Source organism: Mus caroli, chromosome 13, assembly GCF_900094665.2.
Source record: "Mus caroli chromosome 13, CAROLI_EIJ_v1.1, whole genome shotgun sequence".
NCBI classification, from domain to species: Eukaryota; Metazoa; Chordata; class Mammalia; order Rodentia; family Muridae; genus Mus; species Mus caroli.
In genome coordinates this window covers 9,342,510-9,363,628 of record NC_034582.1, presented here as the reverse complement: position 1 = coordinate 9,363,628, position 21,119 = coordinate 9,342,510, and the positions used below count along the sequence as shown (strand labels likewise).

The window sequence follows — 21,119 nt, the reverse complement described above, 5'->3', positions numbered from 1 at the left end:
TGCCTGGCAAACACAGAAGTGGATGCTCACAGTCAGCTATTGGATGGAACACAGGGCCCCCAATGGAAGAGCTAGAGAAAGTACCCAAGGAGTTAAAGGGGTCTGCAACCCTATAGGTGGAGTAATATGTACTAACCAGTACCTCCGGAGCTAGTGTCTCTAGCTGCATATGTATCAGAAGATGGCCTAATCGGCCATCATTGGGAAGAGAGGCCCCTTGGTCTTGCAAACTTTATATGCCTCAGTTCGGGGGAACACCAGGGCCAAGAAGTGGGAGTGGGTGGGCAGGGGAGGGTGGGAAGGGTCTGGGGGGACTTTTGGGATAGCATTTGAAATGTAAATGAAGAAAATACCTAATTAAAATAAATAAATAAATAAATAAATAAATGGAACCCTAATCACTTCCATATGATATATTTCCCCTGTGATTCACCACTGAAGGGAGGAGTGGGGTCTAGGATACCTTGGTAAATAATCCTGTTCACAGCTAAGATGGTGAGCCTCTGCAGCCTCTGAGCGAGCTCTGCCTCCGATGCCTGGCTGGGGTGCTCTTGGCTCATCCTCCTCTGCATCATAGAGTGTAGCTCATCGCTGGCCACTGAACGCATCTTCATCAGCAGAGACTCTGTCTGAGCCAGAGGGAATTTTCGAACACCTTCAAGTACATAAATTACCCAATGCCATAGTTAATAATGAGCAATGGACTTATTTACACTAAAATTTTTTGCTTATTGGTTATTAAAAGAAAAACTTTTTATTACAAAATTAACTTACATTAAGGAAAAGAGTATGAGAAATTAGTATCTTTTTCTTTCTCCAAAGAAGTGGAACAGTACTTCTGGATTCAAAGTCTAAAGTAACAGCAAAAAACTAGTAACAGGAGGATACTTATCATTTGTCCAAGTCTTAGTGTTCTGAAAAATCCAAAATATCAGATGGGTACTAGTGGCTTTGATATCTGATAGACTATTTTCACTGTTTCACTTCCTTGTTTTCCAAGATCATCAACAGTCTTAAAGAACTAGATATTTTAGTAAAAGAAGATGATAAATAATAATGGTACTATGTCTGGGTAATTACCATTGAATCTTATAGGTTGGAAAACCATACATAGTGACAAATAAGAAATCAGTCAGTGAGAACGCAGAGATCACAGAGTAGATACAAGCCCAGTGATTTGCCAGCACACTGATTATGGGTGGACACATCATTTGGAAAGCATTTCCTGAGAAACAGCGCCCTGGATGATTGCATGAGGCCGGGGGGCTGTTCCTGCGCTACTGCACCTGCTCTGGCGGGCACCGCACATGTGGTGCATCCAGGAGAGAGCTGGGGGGAGTCTTGACCTAATGGACTGAAGAAGGGCATCGGAAGTTGACCATAGGAACCAAAGTGACGTCTTGGTGGATAAGGAGTAACAGAACCCTTGGCTGGAATTGAACCTTTGTTTTGAATTATAAAAACAAGCATCAATTTCCATAAATGACATTTTTACAAATTATTTGCATCTGACTAAATTATGGCAGGTTTTAATAATTTTTTTTAGATTGTTCACTACTATGTATTTTAAATCAGTTAATAATTTTGGTGACTAGAGTCATCTTTGAGGTAAAGAAGAAACAAAAAATAATTCCTGGAGATATTAAAAATAATATTGTCAGATAATATCCTTAAACATTGAGATAGGTTCATCCTCATATTATCCACAGATTTCTTGTGTATAATCCAATTATAACCCAGGGATGGCAAGGTAGTAGACAGAGTCAGACTCTCATTCTATATTTGTGAACGTGGATGTGGGCTTTGGTACTCATGCTTTAAAGCCACCTGGATCAGAAACAGTCTTGTGTGCTTCTTTTTCTAAGTCCCAGTTTCCTTGTTTATAAGATGTATACTAGAGAACAAAGCAGAGCTTATCTCACAGGAAGAGAGTCATCACTATCTGATACTATAGAAATACATTGCTTTATATGCTTTTATTATTTCCCCTGTTCTATGGAGTCAGGTAAAACAGGAATTTGTACATGGCAGGTACTCGGTAATTATTTAATGGCTGTAAAAATGAATCAAGAACATTATTTTATGAATTAAGGAAAATAATGAATATAAAATACAATGCCTATCTCATTCATCAAAAGAATAAAGAATCATTCTTGTTGGTATTGCTTTTATTGGTTAAATACAAAGTTCATTCGTGTGCTAATTATACCACTCTATCATCTACCCATATGAATGACACTTGCATGAATATGTCACTTCAAATAACACCCTACCACTTCCTCTATCTTCAAGCATTAAAATAACAATTGAGTTTTTTTACTTGAAAAACTGCACACTAATGGCAAAAGTTAGTAAAGCAAAGCAAAAAAGCCAGGGAGGAAGATCCCAGCACACACTACAGGAGCTACCAAACAACGTGTTCCTTAATGTAAAAAGATGTCTATACGGACTAAAAATAGAAGTCCCTTTATAAACAGCTGGTGCAGTATGATACCATTTAGGAAAAAACATCTCTCCATCACTCTACCTTGCCCTATGCCTCTCCCTCTCCCTCTCCCTCTTCTCTCCCCCCTCCCTCCCTCTCTCTCTTTCCCTCCTTCTCTTCCTCCTCCCCCCTCCCCCCTGTGTATGTGTCTCAAAGTATTGAATCTGGTCCTGTTCACTAGGTTGACAGGAACTTGGGACTGGCAAACAGAGTGATGCACATGTGAGGCTGAAGGAAGATTATCCTGGAACACAGCGGTGTCTACGTCCTCTGGGAACTTAAGGATGTAAAACCTAGGTGTAATACTGCTGGAGAAACAAGATTCCTTGTCATGGCAGATAGGAAGCTGCGCACCACACTTAGATCTGAAAAGGGCACATTTTACCTGGGATAAATGACAAGTACAATGGGAGAGTGGTGCAAGAAGAGAGACTTGTCTAGATATTAAACAAGGAAGAATACATAGGGGCAGTAAGTTTAGTCATGTGGATGTTTTATAAGTCACTTTAGCATAACTTAAACACATTATTACATATTTAGAAGTATTTTCCGTGGATGGGCTTTTTTATCACATGGCTTTAAAAATTTGCATTGCATTGAACATACAAAAAGAAAAAAAGAAAATTAGTACAAGGAGAGAAAGGTTTGGACTAAAAAGCCTTAACAACTATGAGAACAAATACAGGAAATCCACTAAGTACTCTCTTCATATATATACATCCAAGTGTGTGCACAACAGCAGCTATAGATAGACACTGAGCAGTACCTGGAGTAACATTACGTTCTTACACACACTCATGCATACCCACTGTACATAGACAAGAGACACGTGTATACATTTATGTGAACATGAACATACATCCTAGGTTTGTGGTGTTTTTATTGTCTTTCTAGTTTATGTTTCTATAAAAGCAGCAACATGTTCTGTGGAAAATGTATCAGCGCTTACTATTTGGTGATACATACAAATCCGCAGTCAGCTCCAACACCATGTGCATTCTGCCTGTCTAAAAGACACCACAGTCTACCTTGATTGCTGCCACAGCCCCCGCCCAGGTTCTGCACTTTGCTTTCTTCAAGTCCATATTCCCCAGAGAAGTCAGAGTCCTCCCTATACAATAGACACCTATCTGATCATATCATGCATCTCCAGAAAACCTTGATGGCTTCCATTAGGATAAAACATGGATAACCTGGGCTACAGGAAACATGTCTCAAAAATATACAAAAATTTGTACTGACCATATGGGAATTTATTTTAACATTATTTTTAAATATAGCTTAGAAATACTAACATCAAGAACCCATGTTCCATTACGATAAAAATTTATGTAGCCTCTTCAGGTACAGTGGTTTCTGCTGAGAGGAAAACGTCCTCAGAGTTTATAATTTTATTATTTATTTATTGCTTTTTTTTATGGGATATTTTCTCTATTTATATTTCTTTTTTTTTTTTAAAAGATTTATTTATTATATGTAAGTACACTGTAGCTGTCTCCAGACACTCCAGAAGAGGGCGCCAGATCTTGTTACGGATGGTTGTGAGCCACCATGTGGTTGTGGGATTTGAACTCTGGACCTTCAGAAGAGCAGTTGGGTGCTCTTACCCACTGAGCCATCTCACCAGCCCCATCTATTTATATTTCAAATGTTATCCCCTTTCCCAGTGTCCCTCCCTCCCAGAAACCCCCTATCACTTCCTCCCGCCTCCTGCTTCTATGAGGGTATTCCTCTAACCACCCACCCATTCCTACCTCCCCACCCTCGATTCCCCTACACTGAGGCATATATCGAGCCTTCATAGGACCAAGGACCTTGTGTTTAATTCCTTGGCTCCTGGAGACAAGAGACTTGATTATGTTAGACCCAGCTGGCCTCAAACTCTGGAAACACACTTGTCTTTGTTTCCCCAGTGCTGAGATTAAAGGCACATGCCTCCATGCTCAGTAAGAAAAATATTTTTAATGTAAATGGCATCAGAATACAGGAAAGTATAGTTATCTTCAATTTATAATTATTAAAGTGGCATTTTGGTACTCACCAGCAATGCTTCTCCGCTTCTGAGGCACTGAATGGTGGTGGGCAGAAGGCGAGTGCACTGGACTTTCAGAGTCATGATTGGCTGTGCTCCTTATAAATTCCAAAGCAGCCTGGAGAACTCTAAGCTGCAGGGCCAAAGCCATATCTAAACCCAAAAGAGACTAGAATGTTTTCAAGCTATCATAATTGTTTAACTCTTTTAACTAAATTTATTTAATATATTATCTAACATCTAAGGCATATAACCTAATATTCAAGCTATAATATTCAATATCTAAACAAAAAGGCCTTAGACACAAGTTAAAATTGTTTCATCAACATGGGTTCTTGATGTTAGTATTTCTAAGCTACATTTAAAAATAATGTTAAAATAAATTCCCATATGGTCAGTACAAATTTTTTTATATTTTTGAGACATGTTTCCTGTAGCCCAGGTTAGCCTGCTATGTAGCTGAAGATGACCTTGAAATTCTGACCACCCTGCTTCCACCTCTTGAATATGTATCACCATATCTAGCTACAACTATAAAAATTTGAATAGAAAAAATGATAAACCCTAAACTTATTTCACTTTAAATGACTGTTTCAAAAACCAACAATTTTGTATAAAGCAAAAGCTTCACTAATCCACATGCTTTCATCCATAAGTCATGCTAGTAATTTCCATTAAAGAAAATTGAAGATCATTATTCTTCAACATATGCCTTTGCATTCTACTTGGTAAAAAAAAAAAAATTACTAGTTTCTGCCAGTGATGTATTGCCAGCTACTAATTACATCAAACCATCAATCACTCTATTTTCAACAATTTAAAGGTTGCTTTAAATTCCATTAATACCAACACATAATTAACTTTAAATCTTCAGTAAAAGAGTTATGAGAAAAATTCCATTAAAATCCATTCTTACTTTGTGTCCTCTTGTTTTTGCTATTATGAAGATATCCAAGAAGTACAATAAGGTCTTCAATCACTCTAAAATACTGTGTGCCTGAGGAACTGCAAGCATGAATTGTAACTGCTATGAAAAGTTGCTGTATATCACATGCGAGCAATTTGTATTCGTTCACAGGAATGCTAAATAAAGTGAGTCCAAAACAAAACAGAAGATACTATAAGCAAAACAGCCAAAAAATTAAGACAAAGAACTGGTTAAACTCTATGCTACCAGCATGCATTGATTTAAGAATTGTTCATGTTTACTCTATACAGTAAGCAATATACCCTGCCCACTAGGAATGTAAATAAGGCACGTTGACTTCTGTTGAAAATACAGTCTTGTAGAGAAAAATACAGGTTAGGAGAGCAACATAAACAACAGCTTGAGATTAACACAAGATACACAGAGAACACTCAGATAGGTTCGTGGTCTACATGAAGGGTGAAGGATAGGGTATAGCAACAATACTAAGGGACAGTGAATCTGAAAGAATCCAGCTATATAAATGAAAGTTATTTTAGAGATTATAAGCGTGAACTTATATTGAAGTTAAATTAAGGATAAACTTGAATATATATTAATCACTTATGAACACATAATGAGTATGAATCAATTACTCTGCCCACAAGCTTAACCTTGATGATCTACTCAGGTTATGACACCAGGCCCAAATATTCTTATATTTAGTTTTTTCAAATAAGTAAGGGTTAGAAATATAACTTTCACAGGGACAACTAACACAGTCCCATACAGGGTCAATCAGGCTAACTTAGTTCTAGGAGAAACTGCTTTCAGAACAAACCTATAGGCACCTTCCCAGTTTTACCAGTTTTATGCACTGCACTGCAATCAAGTCTAAATGTCCTGAGGAAACATAATACCTCATGTTTCTAGTTTTATTAAACATAAGCACATGAACCCTACAAACAATAAGTGCCCAATTAAAGCTGAACTTAGTGAGTATAAGGAGTCTGCCTTTGCCCCAGACAATCACTGATATGCTCTGAACTCTACAAAAATATTGACAGCATTCAGTGCTTTGGCATACAACAAGATGGTGCATCTTAAGATTCACATTTTAATAGGACGCTAATAAAAATTGTTAAACTATACATCAGATGTGAAGACACCAAAAATACAAAATCTAATTATTTTTCAAAGCTTTTAACTCGAGAGGCAGCTCTTAACCCTTTGCCAGTGTACTTTTGACTACTAGAGATTACTTTGTATTAGCAGTGCTACTCTATTCTCTATTGCTATAAACTGCTCATGGAGGCAGTAGTACATCAGCAAGTGAGTTCACTGAGAGGCCACAGAGTCCTCCGCTGTTTCTGAGCTCCTTGTGGATCAGTGAGTAGCCCTATCTAATCTCTTCCTGGTGGGGGTTTAACTACAGAGACAACTGTGGAAGCTTGATAAACATCAGAGAGTAGCCTTATTGTCTTCAATTCTAAGTACCCCAAACCGGGTTATATGAGCATCCTATTCTTAGTCAAACATTATTCAAAGTGATGAAAAACATGCCATCTCCAACTTAATTTAATTCTGTGGGAAAGAAATTCTTTGAAAGCATTACAAAAAACCCCCAACTCTTTAAGGTAACCTATTAACTATTTCCCCTTCTAACAATCTTATCAGATGTAATTTTAATTAACAGTTTAAAACTTACTTCTTTTCTAATCCATTCAGGGCTGCTACTGTATTACATAAGACATAGAGTAGACCATTGTCCAATAGCATGTCTGCTACCTTGGAACAAGAGTTTAAAACTTGCAGAAGAAGTAAAAGAGCATTGTGCAAGAGTATATTGTCATAGAGAGAGGTCTCTATTAGTCCCAGAATTGGAATGACAGACCACTTCTGGAACAGTTCCATGTGTTTCACTTCCTCCAGATCAAATCTATAATAAATAGGACACAGTGAAAAGCGTGTTAGGAGTAGTCAATCACAAACTGGGAATAAATGCTTGATACCTCAAGCTGTTTTTTAAATCTAATATTGAAATTATCAAAAAACAGTGTTGAGAAAAAGAATTCTTAATTACAAAAAGATTACAGTTTACAATAAGACAAAATCTAAGATAAATGCATAAACACTTAGGTGACATACATATACAATTTCATGACTTCAGGGGACTCATTTGAACGCATCCATTGGCAATCTTGTGTCCAAAAAATGCCTGCTGTGTGGGACTATAACAAGTGTAAAGGAAAATTATTAGTTTACAAACTATCTTAGTGACAGTGAGCTAGTAAAAATAGCTATCAAAAATGAACAAACCTCTCACTCCTGACCTAAAACTACCTGCCTCCGTGGTGTAGCAGTTTAAGTATTTTGTGGAGACATGCACACATAAGGGCCTGGATTTGATTGATCACCAGCAATACACACACATACATAAAATGAACACAGTAAATAATTTAAGTCCACCAAGGTCTGAATGGGTCTACCACACCAAAGATGTATATATTTTTCTCTATCAAACAGAAAAAAAACTGTTAGTTTCAGTGAATTTTTTCTTTTATCTTTGTACATATTGTTAATCCTTAAGAATTATTACAAAGTCAAATCTAAGGAATCAGGAACACATTCAGGAATTCCGAGAGAAGGCTCTAAGGGACCTAGGATGTCTCGGACAGGTCACAAATACCACATCACTGAGATTACAGGGGTCACCTTTCTTTCAGGTAGCTTCTCATGTTAGTGCTACATGTCAAATCTTCTCTGTCACCTTCATTTTCTACTGCAGTTATTATTAGTTTCCAGTTTCTAAGTAGTGAATAAAGTACAGAGGAAGAAGTAATAAGAGAAAGAACATCATATGTAAAATAACAAATCAATTCTCTGGGAAATGATTTATAGCAGACCTTTTCTGAGATCCAAAATAGTCACTAAATTATATACTTAAGACAAAGGATCTGAATTGTGGTGTAGAGAACTCACTCTTCATCCAGGCCAATCGGTCGACCAAAGAACATTTCAACAAAGCACTCCAACAACTCCTGAGTCCCCCTATGAAGATACAACTGGTTGGCTAATAAGGAAAAGCCACGGTTCTTCAGAAACTTGTCCTTTTGCTCCTTTGATGCTCTATTAATGTATGCATGTAACAGCTAAAGAAACAAATAGACGTTAACATTTAGTATATACAACTCAAACTGTATATAATTCTTATATTTGTAAGCTATTACCTTTTATTCACATACACAGACGCTTACAGAGAAAGCTAAAAACCATGTCACCCGCATAAAGAAATTAACTAGCACCTCTATGCTATTGGTGATTCTAAAGGAAGCTATCCATATTGAATATTCATTTATTTGTCAGTATACTTAGTATGTACAACATATGGACAAATGTAAATAGTTATACTTTACATTAGAGATTAAAAACAAGTGTACAAATAGATTTAAAAGGAAGACAATATATGAATATATACATATATGAGTAAATAAAGAGTATGGCTAGAGGGAAGTAATCTGACATGGCAATCAGGGAAGGCCTCTTTAAAAAGGAGATAACTGAGCTGAGACTGAAATGTTCAAAAATTGATACTACACGGCAGGAAAGAATTCCAATAAACTACATGATTCTTATAATTTTTGTAAAATAGACTTTACTGGTAAATTGATATAAATCAATATATGAGAAAGACTTAAGATTAAATTGAATACTACACGCAAAATGCCAGTATGAAATAGCAAAACTTAGAGTGCTACTTTAAATAACTTTATTTTAACTTTTATTTTATGTATATGGATGTCTTATCTGCATTTATATCTATAAACTGTGTTTCTGGTGCCTGCAGAGGCCAGGAAAGGGTATCAGATGCCCTAGAACTGAAATTGCAGATGATTGTGGGCCACTATATAGGTGCTGAGAATTGAACCTTGGTCCCCTATAAGAGCAGCCCAATGCTCTCAACTACTAAGCCATCTCTTCAAGCCCAATAGTTCACTATCATTAAATATGAAATAAGCTTTAAGTCTTAACATATACTAAACAAATTACATACATACTCATATATTCCTGATGAAAACATCACTTATTAGTTCCTGCCCTTACTTTAATTACTCCTTGCTGGATAGCAGGTGATGGGTGGTTAACAAGGACTAGAAGAATATCTGCTTGAATAATCCTGTCCATCACATCTTCAAGCATAGCATCAGGCAGGACAAGAAGAATCCCACTTAAGAGTTCATATAATCCACAGCAGATAGGTATCAGACAGTCTTCAATGGCACTGTGACAGAAACCAGAAAAGTCTTACTAACACAGCATCAAAAAGAAAGGCATATGAACAATACCCTAGGAGCTGCAATGAGTAGTAACTTTAACATGGCAAGACAAATGCTCAAAAGGTTTAAAAATGTTTCCTAATTTAAACATGATTAACAAACTTGCCTTTTAAGACAAAGGTTTTTCTAGCAGACAATATACTAAAATACAGTATTCATGACCGACCACATATGCTACTTAGACTATTTGGAGTTAAATATCCAGGTCCTGCACGACTCCAAGGTAAGGCCACAGCCCAGCATGGAGGAAGGAGGCGCTTATGAGTCTCCACCCCAACTAAGCATGTATGGACAGCCAATGGCTTCTGAGGGAAGGTCAGGTGTTTTTAAAAGGTGTGGCCCATAGCAGGGTGACCACTCTCCAGTGGATGGCAACATACTTATGAGTATATATGCTGCACAAATTGGACATGGTGGATTGTTCAGAAAAACCAGAGAGAGAACATGAAGTGGGGAGCACGGGTAAAGATAAGATAGAGAACAGAAGTGTATCTTGGAGGTGTTGGGAGGTGTAAGAAATTCTCAAAGAATTAACAAATAAAATATATTTAGAAAAAACAATCCAGGCTCTCAGTTGCTCTTGCTGCATTTCAAATGTCCCACAGTGAGCACTTCATTACCACAGAAAGTTTCATCACGCAAGATCCCAGACATTACCTAAAAACATCAATCTGATGACTCCTCTGAACTTAGGATTTTCCTGTCTAATAAACCACAGGAGAGATTTTCCTTACAGAATTATCTGGCTTTGGGGGGGGGTATAGATTTCAGTGTTATCTAACAATGAAATAAGTGAGAAGGAATCTTCCTGCTTGGTATTACTGTAATATGATCAGAAGTGGCATAATGAAGACATTTCTAGTGCAGGGATTCTGAGGCTAGAAAACATGAGTACCTGTGGGTGCTTGTGGCTCGGTTGTAGCTTGCCTCATAAGCAGGAGAAAAGGTAAAGTTTTCCCAGTCATCAGCATTCCTATCAACAAGACTTGGCCACCTGCTAGCAACTGCAGATCCATTCTGAGAGGGAAACGCAAGCCCAAGGCTTGCGACAGTGCTTTGGCTTCGCTGGAATGAGGCCAGTCCCTTGAGGTTGTCAGGTCGACGTGGGTAAGACTCATCCCCAGGACTGTCATCATCTGATCTGGGCTCTGTTCCCACATCTTTGTGATCTACTCTGGCCCTGGGGAACCTCGGTGATCCTCTGGAAACCCCACTGGCAGAGGCCTGGACTGCAAGAAGAGCCTCCATTTCACAAACAGTCTTTGCAGACTCACAGCTGCTGATGAATGCTTCCTCTTTGCTTGTTTTCAGTGGGTAGGGTCTTCCTAAAAGATTCTGTTTCTCTGGGTTGGCATCTGCAATATTTTGTAACTTGTCAATACTAAAACCCAAACTTCCAGCCAGTTTTTGTGCTCGTATTAGTGGTAAGTAAGTAGGAAATGCTGGTAGACTTCTAGATCGAACCATCTGAGCAGCCATCCGCTGTGGAACAATATTGGAAGAACTGGTTCCTAGTGAATGTAGACAGAAAATAGTACTTAAAAGTCTACTAAACAAATCAACAAGACAGATAAACTCTTAACCAGACTAACCAGAGGGCACAGACTATCCAAATCAATAAAGTCAGAAATGAAAAGGGAGACAGAACAACGAAGTATACCTTAAAATAACTACTCTGTTTGCTGAACATCAACAGTTGAAGGTATTAAAATCATGTTCTACAAACATCATGGAAATATTATTGATAATTTTTCTCCCTGTGCTTAAAATTAGCATTTTCTTAATGTTTAACTTCAAAGAGTTTTTGCTATTTTGAAAAATTCTAAATATACTTACTGATAAAATAATTTCTCTTCTAGAAACACTGATAACCTTTTTTAAGTAAACTGATTGCTAGACAATGTACAGAGATATGTAATGCATTTTAAATACTCTCTCGATATGTCAAGTGGTATATAAGGGTCATATAAGGGCTTCTGAATAATGATTCATTTTTAATATTTTATGCTCTTTTACTATGCTTAACTCCCAAAGAATATTTTGTATGTTTTGAAACAATTTAGTATTCAACATTAGATATAGGATCCTCAGTTATGGATAGTATTAAATATTCATTAATGATATTTTTAGGGTACGAAAGGATATGAATATAAGAGCTGAACAAATTTTTATGTATTATTCTCAAAATACTCAATATTATTAATATGCGTGATGTATAAAATGCATTTAAATAATAAAAAATTAAGAAAAAAATCTGCTAAACAGCACCACTTCTCTTCTAAAGTCACAACCATGCCACAGCCCACCTTGCCTTGCACTACTCAAGAATTATAGATGATAATTTTCCTAGCCAAAAAAAATGCTTAAAATTTGTATGTGCCCAAACTACTTTTCTTTTAACTACATTTTATTAAGCTTTCAAAGATATGTGCTTTCCTGTTTCATTAGTAAAGTACTGATGGTGCAGCTTGAAGTCATTAGGATTAATGGTTCAGAAATTAGGTAAATTACGGTGCAATTTAATTTCCTTAGGCCAGAGACAGGGTACAAACAAGACAAAGTGAAAAGAGCTCAGGCTTTGCAAGAAGACATGACTAATTCAAATAAAAGTTCTGTTAGTTCAGAGGTCACAGGGAAATCAGTGAATTACTATATAAGTGGTAGTTTCTGAAAATGTACGATAAGAGTTCAAAAATGTCAACTCTGCAGAGAGTTTTTAAGGATGAAGAGAACTCATGTGTGTGATACAGTGATACTGTGCCTGGACTGTAACAGGTGCTTAGTAAAAGCTGGTACTTGTCATTATTCGACAGTCGGCCCTCAGACTATTTCTGTTCTTTCTCCTCTGTTTCTGCAGTTCTTACTAAGGAGAGATAACCAGCCCTCGTCTTCATAGCTCTCCAATGTAATGTGAGAACACTATGCTAAGGAGGCCAGAAAAGTCCCTTATGAGCATACGACAAATTACCCCAAACGTGGCTGTGAACCAGCAGCAATGGAGCAGCAGCACCAGGCCAATAGCTAAGAATTGATATCCTCAGGCTCTGGCCTAACCCCTCTCTTCAAGGATACAAGCTAGAATAAAGAGGCACACAGCAACCAGTGTTTGAATGACATTCTCAGGTTCCTGTGTGCATGTTCACGTTTTATAACTATGATAGTGTAAATAGCTTCTGAAAGAACTATTCTAGAGGTAAAGCTTTGTGCCGATAAAACAGATCCACAGCTTGGAACTCTTTCCTAGTTATTTCTTGATTTTGTCTGGCAGGCGAAAGTTACTAAAAGATTGTTCAAATAATCCAGAAAAATGGGGCACGACTATATTTGAAAATAATTCAGAATCATACAATTTTTAAAAATATATTTCCTATAAAATACTAGATGGAACTAACTAAAACATAGCCTTAAAATATTATAATAAATGACTATTAAAACAAACTACACTAGATGTAGGGTTGGTAAAGTTTTGCTGAGTCTGTAGGTTCCTGTTTTGTCCTATGGCAGTGTCCTTTGCCTTACAGAAGCTTTTCAGCTTCATGAGCCCCCATTTGTCAATTGTTGATCTTAGAGCCTGAGCCATTGGTGTTCTGTTCAGGAAATTTCCCCTGTGCCAAAGTGTTCCAGGCTCTTTCCCAATTTCTCTTCTATTAGATTCAGACAGAAAAACTGAAATGCTTTAGAAAATAAACACAATTGGGGGGCTGGTGAGATGGCTCAGCGGGTAAGAGCAGTGACTGCTCTTCTGAAGGTCCTGAGTTCAAATCCCAGCAACCACATGGTGGCTCACAACCATCCATAGTGAGATCTGACGCCCTCTTCTGGTCTGTCTGAAGACAGCTACAGTGTACTTACATATAAGAATAAATAAAATCTTAAAAAAAAAAAAAAAGAAAGAAAAGAAACACAATTGGAGATTAACACCCATACATCTTGTCCTGCTTTTCTGTAGATCTACTTTGCCTCCAAGACTTAATAGATGTTTATAGTAGAGTAGAAGATAAGGCTGTCCTGACGATAAAGAGGACAGCTGCTGGGATGAGAAACACGTAGGGCCAGTTCATGTCCAGGAAATCTACACACACTATGTACTCTATTAAGAATAACTAAGAAAATAGGAAATTACTATTGAGTTTAAAGACTTAAATACTCAGTCTATGGAGAAAGAAAAGAGAATTATCTCTGTTCACACAGCAATGATGGGGCAAGCATTTAAAGCAGTGAAGCTGGCTGGCTGGGAACCACAATTAGGCTTTTCAAGTCAACAGCCACAGGCTCAGATACTGAAGACAGCATCAAAGAAACTGCTGCATTTCTGGCTAATACCATAGCAGTCCAGGGAACTGGGGCAGTGTCGGAGAAGCCACAGACAGGAGGTTGTTAGGGTGGTCCAAAGGGATGACTGCCTCCTCTTCTAGCTACCAGAACTTCCAAGTGGATCTTCTTTCTAGAAGGAGGGCTAAAATCCCTTCTCCCACATTCCCCTCTCACACTTATGTCCTGAATATGTGTGTGTGTGTGTGTGTGTGTGTGTGTGTGTAAACACAAATTCATTTTGACAGATAAAATTGGATTCTTTAAATATACTTTGGGCTAGATACCGTTATGTTATACTGCTACAATAAGCACAATTTAATATCCATGAATATTCATAACTGAAATAATATGAGCGGTAGTTTAGTAGTTGCTATTATTACCTTCAGGAGGAGCTGCAGTAAAGGCAGATGGGCTTATTACCAGGAATCCAGGGCTGGGGAAGGCTTGCCCTCCGCTGCTAGAATGCCTCAGGTACACGAGTGACTGCACTTTCTCCTGAAAGATCTTGCCGTCTGGAATTCAAAGTGGTTTTCAGATAGCAAAACTTTAAATAGGGTAAAACAATAACAACAACAAAAACCTTTAAAAGTAAATCATTATACATGAATTTTGACAAAAAATGTTCAAAAAGAAACAAATAAGGCCTGCTCCAAATATAGTATCAAATATAATAGTATATAAGTAGTCCCTTTATAATTTCTCACTTTGGATTTGGTGACTGTTAACTTCTACATTCTTTGAACTCCAACTGTCTTAACAATTATTTCTGTGGTTTCACATTTTACAGTTTCCCTTTACTGTGTAATTCTGATCTCTCAAAAATAGACTGTTTACCTGTTTATTCCTTGAATAAGAATTATGTCGTGTGCCTATATATTAAATTCTTAAAGTTTAATTTATGTGTATGTATATTAGCTCTCACATGTATACCTAGAACCTGCAATGGTCAAAAGAAGGTATCAGATCCCTTGGAGCTAGAGTTATAGGCAGTAGTAGGTAGGTGCTGGAATCTGAACTTAGACCCTCTGAAAGAGCAAGTGCTCTTAGCTACTGAGCCATCTCTCCGATCTGTGTCTTATATTTTTATGAATTCTCTTCAGTATATGATATGAATCCTAAGTAATACTTTCTTTCAGTTTAATCATCCTTTTCAGGTTCATACTGAAATTTTCCATCTTAACTTTTTAAATGTACCATCAACATACAACTACATTATCTTTTTGCTCTCATTCACCCCTGTTTATTCTCTGGATATATCTAGCAACTCACTGCCTTTTATCCACCAACACACAATTAGGGCTTTTCCCAGCACAGACAGACCATTCAGTAAATATCAAAACAAATATGGATTGGCAGGAAAAAGACAGGAGTAGAAATGGCTACAATCTAACAATGATCTTACTCACCTATGTGCAAAGAGAAGTAGAAGTTTGTGGGATTGTGACAAACATAAGTATTAGTAGGAGGGTGTACAGCTAACAGGAAATTGAAAATAACTGTCAATAATTCCAAGTCTGGAGGAGAACCAAGGACTTCTGCAATGATTTTCACAAATGATCTACAAACTTCTCGGGGCATGGATGTAAGCTGCCCCTCTCTGTGTTCCTGTAAAAATAAAAGCCAAAATCTCTTTAGATTTAAAGAACTGTCAGCTAATATTTTTTTTATTTAAACAAGATAGTCCTTTAAAAGTCATTATGATTAGTGTTGGAGGTGCATATGTAGAGGTCAGAAGACACCTTTGTGGAGTTGGTTCTCTTCTGCTTTAATGTAGTTCTGCAGATCGGAGTCATCAGGCCTATACGGCAAGCACCCTACCTGCCAAGTCATCTCACTGATATTCTTCTTAAGATAGAAGATTGTTGGTTTACTACTCTAGTCTAACCATATTTAACATTAATTTGAAGTACTACTTTTCAACCCCAGTGATTTTTGCCATTAAAAATTAATTACAAGTGATGGCAGTTTAATTCTAGCCCTCTTAATTTAGTTAACTGAGCCAAGTTACACTGCAGAATTCAAGTGTGCAATGTGGCCCCACACTTACATTAACATTGCTATTCTGTCTCTTTGTCTATATGAATATGCTAACACTAGTATGTATGCTCATTTTACAAATTCAATGACACCACAGAGAAACCCAATCTTGTAAAACAATAACAAAAAGTTTTTTTTTTCAAAGATACAAACTCTTAGAACAGCCTCTCAGACACTAAGCCATCTTCTAATTCAAAACGCTGTAGACCAGAACAGCTTTAGATTTCAGGTTTTTGGATTTGGAGGATATTTGTACAGACTTTATAGATGAGTATCTGAAAACCCCAAATCAGAAATGTTCCAAACTGAAGTTTTTTAAAGTGCATAAAGCCATAAAAATCTTAGTTCTTTTAATACTAGCATCACTGTTAGTACTATTATCCACTATGGCTACTAGATCTGCATGAACCTCTTGTAATACAGCAAACAAGTTACAGAATATCCTGTGCCCCAGCTTACAGAGTCCTTTCTCACAGTGGTTATTACAGTGGGCTGATCTTTCACTTCCAGAATATAGGCTTAAATGGCTATTTGACTAGCTTGAACCACACAAAGAAACAAATAATTGTACAACTATGACCAAACACAGGCCCCCAGCTTCTTTGTGCTGTGTTTCCAACTGCTTGGATTATAGAACTTAGTAGGATGTCACACCTTCCTAAAAATAGAGGCTGTCATAACTTGTTTAGTCCTTAAACTCCATCTCCTCAGTAATTAACCTCCTGATTAAGGGCACAGAATATAAAACTGCCTTGTCTTCTGTCTCCATATGTCCAAATATGACACATAATTGTCCCTCCACTCCATTTACTGTTATGTACTGCGGAATCAGAGGACTTAAAGGGGAGCTGTTAATTTTGAGACAATTTAGTCATCAGATCACACAGACCTCTTTGGGGTATTGTCACAGTATTTGGATTTTAATGTAGCCTCCCATAAGCCTGAAGCAGGCTGAGCCAGAACTTGACCTTGCTGCCACTAAGGAGATTATCTAGGGTGGAGCCTTCCTCCCTAGACCACTCTATTGTTCTGCCACTGCTGCTGTTCCTCTTCAAGATACTGCTACCTGCTGAGAGCCCCCCCCCCCTCAAGCTATTCCAGAGTCTACGCCCTATACTGCACATCATCACCTGCAGCTGGTTCCAGGCTCCAAGGATGAATTGGCGGGAATGGACTTTCCCCCCTCTTTTATAAAGCGTGTCTGTCCGCCATTAAAAATTTGAACCTTGAGCAGACTAGTTGTCTTGGTTCCATTATTTCTCAACCCACCTAGGCTCCCTCTTTTCTTCCAGATTCCAAGATGCCTTCCAGGCTCGAACCGAACCCGGACATGTGAGCCGCTGGCCAGCCCCAACATTTTAACCCACCAATACAGTAAAGGTGTCAGGCTGCAGAAGCAAAAGTACTGGCCTCATGAAATAGTAAAGATCCCACAGAACGTCTGGACTTACCTCACTTGACAAGATCAACATGTTTCAAACACTAAAAACAAAAACAAAATCTTGGAGATGTCCAATATACTAACCAGGCAGACAAAAGGGCATTTGTAAAGGCAGATCACAGCACAGACATAGTACGTGAGTTTGTGTCACTTTTTAACATAGTATTTTAGGTATATATCCATGTTGCTAGTTAACATAAAATAGACTATGATTAAGTTTTATTTATTAAAAGCACACATATATGTAAGTTGTTATTTAAAGACTATATAGTGAGTTAAGGATCACTAACAGCTGATGTTCAGGAAACCACAAAATGATTATATTCCAATACAAAGAAACATGCAGAAATTTAGTAGCTGTTCTTTTGTAGTTTGAGTCAGAGAAGATGACAGTGCAAATAAAGATCAGGAGGCAAGAGCTGAAAGAAAACATGCTTACAGAGTAAGGAAGATAAAAGACAGAAAAAAATTCCCATTGACTTGTGAAACTCTGATGTGCACAGCAGTAGGTTATTAAATAGAAGCAACTGCAGAAGATGCCCCTGCAGAGAAGCTATGGGAAAAGTACCTGTAAAACCTGACAGGTCAGTAGGAAGTGGTGAACCACGTGGGCGTTCAGCAACTGCTTAATATTAAACTGCTGCTGGTGGTGCTCTACCCGGATGAGGACTTCCAAAGCTGCTAGCAGAGTCTCCCACACACCTTTCTGAGAAAATAAGCATGCACCAATTAGCACACAGTTATGAAAATATGCTGTGGGTCTCTTAGAAGCCTAGAAACATAACTATTTAACACACTGTGCATAGTCTACTTCAAAGCTTGAGTCTGTTGGTGTGGAGGGGAAAGTAAGTCTTAAAATGTATTCCATTCAGCTCATCATTACTTCAGGAAGTTCAGAGCTTTACACAGGGCATACACTTCTGGATTTACGTTTAAAATTAGCATTACACTGAAGCAGCAAAATTATCCTTTCCTCCAGAATGATCAGCGATTGTTAGAAATATTTTTTACTGATGATTTAGTACTTTCATGCATGCATCTAATGTATTTTGATCATATTCACACTCCTCTGCTAACTCCTTCTAGATGCACCTCACCTCTTTCCTATCTCATGTCCTTTAAAATGCTTATTTAGATGATTATATTTAAATGACCTTTGGGAAGGGGAGGGCGAGAGGCCCAGGACACCACAGCATACACCCACACTACAATATTCCTCAACCTCAGAGGAGTAAAAACCATCATGAATGAATCCAGGAGGCATTATACTAATATAATCACAGACCCTAAAGTACCATGGCAGCTGTGAGGATGGGGAGAGGAAAAGAGGCCTGGTGGGTACAGAGCTCTGCCTTTATAATCTGAAAACTGTGGAGGTGATTGTTGGTGATGGCTATGTAATATCTGAATGCAAGCAATGCTTCTAAATAAGGTACTTAAAATGATCAGGGTAAGCAAACCCAATGCTGCATGTACAGTACAACAATACGCAGATGAAATAAAAGTATGCATTACATACCTCTGCCTTATTCCATATCTTCCAGTCAAGTAACAGTTCCTGCAGCAGCTTAACATCTTGGATTATAGCATGAGACTCAACATCCAGCTTGAACTCTCCATGCTCACTGACGTGGATAACTTCTTCACCACAGCAACCTTCAAGAAGGGTCTACAGAAAATTAGCATTAGTGTAAATTTCAGTAATGACTGATTAACTAAATATATGTTTACCAGAATTATCAAACTTTTTAGCTCAGCAGTCATACCATCAAATTGAAAAAAAAAAACTAGAAAAATTAAACATTTCTCCAAATATCTGTGTTATAAAGCAATTCAACTTAGTTGCAAATCATAAATTTTCAAACATTTATGACTATTTTTATTTCAAACACAGGATAAAACACCTACAACTCATCTTGATTTTAATTTTTTGCAGTGCTAGGGATGGAACCTATGGTATGCATATTATAGATACTAAGCAACCTTCTAGCTATTGCTTTATCCTTCTTGTCGCTCAAAGAAGATGGAAAGGAAAGAATGTAAGGCCTACTACAATTACATCTAACCACCACCACCACCACCTTCTCCACCACTGTCACCATCACCACCACCACCACCACTATCACCACCACCACCACCACCACTAACAACAACAAAATAACAGAAATCAACAATCACTAGTGATTGATAACTCTCAACATCAACGCTCTCACTTCCCTAATCTTTCATAATAAAAGTCCTGGAGAGATCAGAGATAGAAGGGACATACCTAAAATATAATAAAGGCAATATACAGGAAGAGGTGGAAAGAGTTAAGAGCCAGAGGGGATGGAGGATACCAGGAGAATAAGGCCTTTTAAATCAACCAAATAAAGTGCATAAGCTCAGAGAGACTGAAGCAGCAATCAGAGGGCCTACCTGGGTCTGCACCATTTCCTCTGTGTACATATTATAGCTATTAGTCTAGTACTTCTATGGACTCCTAACTGTGAGAATGTGTATGTCTCTGTCTCTCGCTCGTGCTTGCTTCGGAGACTATTTTCCTCCTTTTGTGTTGCCATGTGCAACTTCAATGATAGTTTTTTGCTTTATCTTATATTTTACTTTGTCATGTTTGGTTGTTATCTCTTAGGAACCTGTTGGGTTTTTTTTTTTTTTTCCTTAGGAGAGGCAGGAAAGGAGTGGATCTGGAGAGAGGATGAGGAGGAACAGGGAGGAGTATAAGGAGGAGAAACTATGATCGGGATATGCTGTATAAGAAGAGAATTTATTTCTAATAAGAAAATATAAAAAAGAAAAAGGAACAAGAGGATATGAAGTTGGAAGGCAGTCTTGTTGGGGTAGGGTCCAGGAGAGCTGGAAGGGAGAAGTAGGAAGTGGATCTGACCAAAGTATTTTATGCATATGTATGAAATTCTCAATAAGAAATAAAATATTATATAACAAAATTTCAGAGCTGGGAAATGGCTCAGTTGGTAAATCGTCTTCCACACAAGAATGAGTACTTGAGTCCAAAACCTCTCATGAGAGTTAGCTGTGCCTATGTACACCTGTAACAGTACTAAGGCAGGGCAGAGACCAGAACATTTAGCCAAGCTGAACTTCAGGTTCAGTATGAAAGCCCTATCTCAGAAATTAAGTTGGAGAGCTGGAGGAAGGCACCTGATATCCACCTCTGTCCTCTGAGAACACACACATACACACACCTGTATGTGCACTCACCAGTGCATACATATCCTAAGGCCCCCTACATACAAACATGACAAACAACAAGAACAAATTCTAACGGTAGCAACATGGGTTGACTGCAGAGGTACATCCCAGGGGGAACTATAACAAGTGTGAGAGTGAGATAAACAAGTCCATTAGCCACAGAACAAAGGGCTTGCCGTAAAATACTTCTGTGTCTATTTAGACCTAAAATTCTTATGGTTTATTTTCTTCCTTTCTAAAATACTTAGAAAAAAGAAAAATTATTATGGAAAGAATCAAAAGAGTATCAAGGTTTGACTACATATACATTAATAAGTTTCCTTTACTTACTAGCAACATAAAATGATTATGGA

General features: G+C 37.7%; 1 protein-coding gene across 3 annotated transcripts in view; it reads right to left on the bottom strand.

Annotated features, from left to right (window-relative positions):
• Window positions 1-21,119, bottom strand: part of Lyst (lysosomal trafficking regulator) — a 173,671-nt gene that overhangs the window by 76,811 nt on the left and 75,741 nt on the right. For 2 of the 3 annotated variants that reach the window (XM_029468643.1, XM_029468642.1), the window contains exons 19-30: window positions 19,073-19,222; window positions 18,122-18,259; window positions 15,482-15,680; window positions 14,456-14,587; window positions 10,657-11,272; window positions 9,529-9,706; window positions 8,407-8,576; window positions 7,133-7,363; window positions 5,434-5,600; window positions 4,527-4,670; window positions 1,287-1,442; window positions 464-655 (exon numbers count right to left, since the gene is read on the bottom strand). In XM_029468643.1, coding sequence (XP_029324503.1) covers window positions 464-655; window positions 1,287-1,442; window positions 4,527-4,670; window positions 5,434-5,600; window positions 7,133-7,363; window positions 8,407-8,576; window positions 9,529-9,706; window positions 10,657-11,272; window positions 14,456-14,587; window positions 15,482-15,680; window positions 18,122-18,259; window positions 19,073-19,222 — 2,473 coding nt within the window. The remainder of the gene's footprint in view (window positions 1-463; window positions 656-1,286; window positions 1,443-4,526; window positions 4,671-5,433; window positions 5,601-7,132; window positions 7,364-8,406; window positions 8,577-9,528; window positions 9,707-10,656; window positions 11,273-14,455; window positions 14,588-15,481; window positions 15,681-18,121; window positions 18,260-19,072; window positions 19,223-21,119) is intronic. The other variant, XM_021180035.2, reaches the window with a different exon arrangement.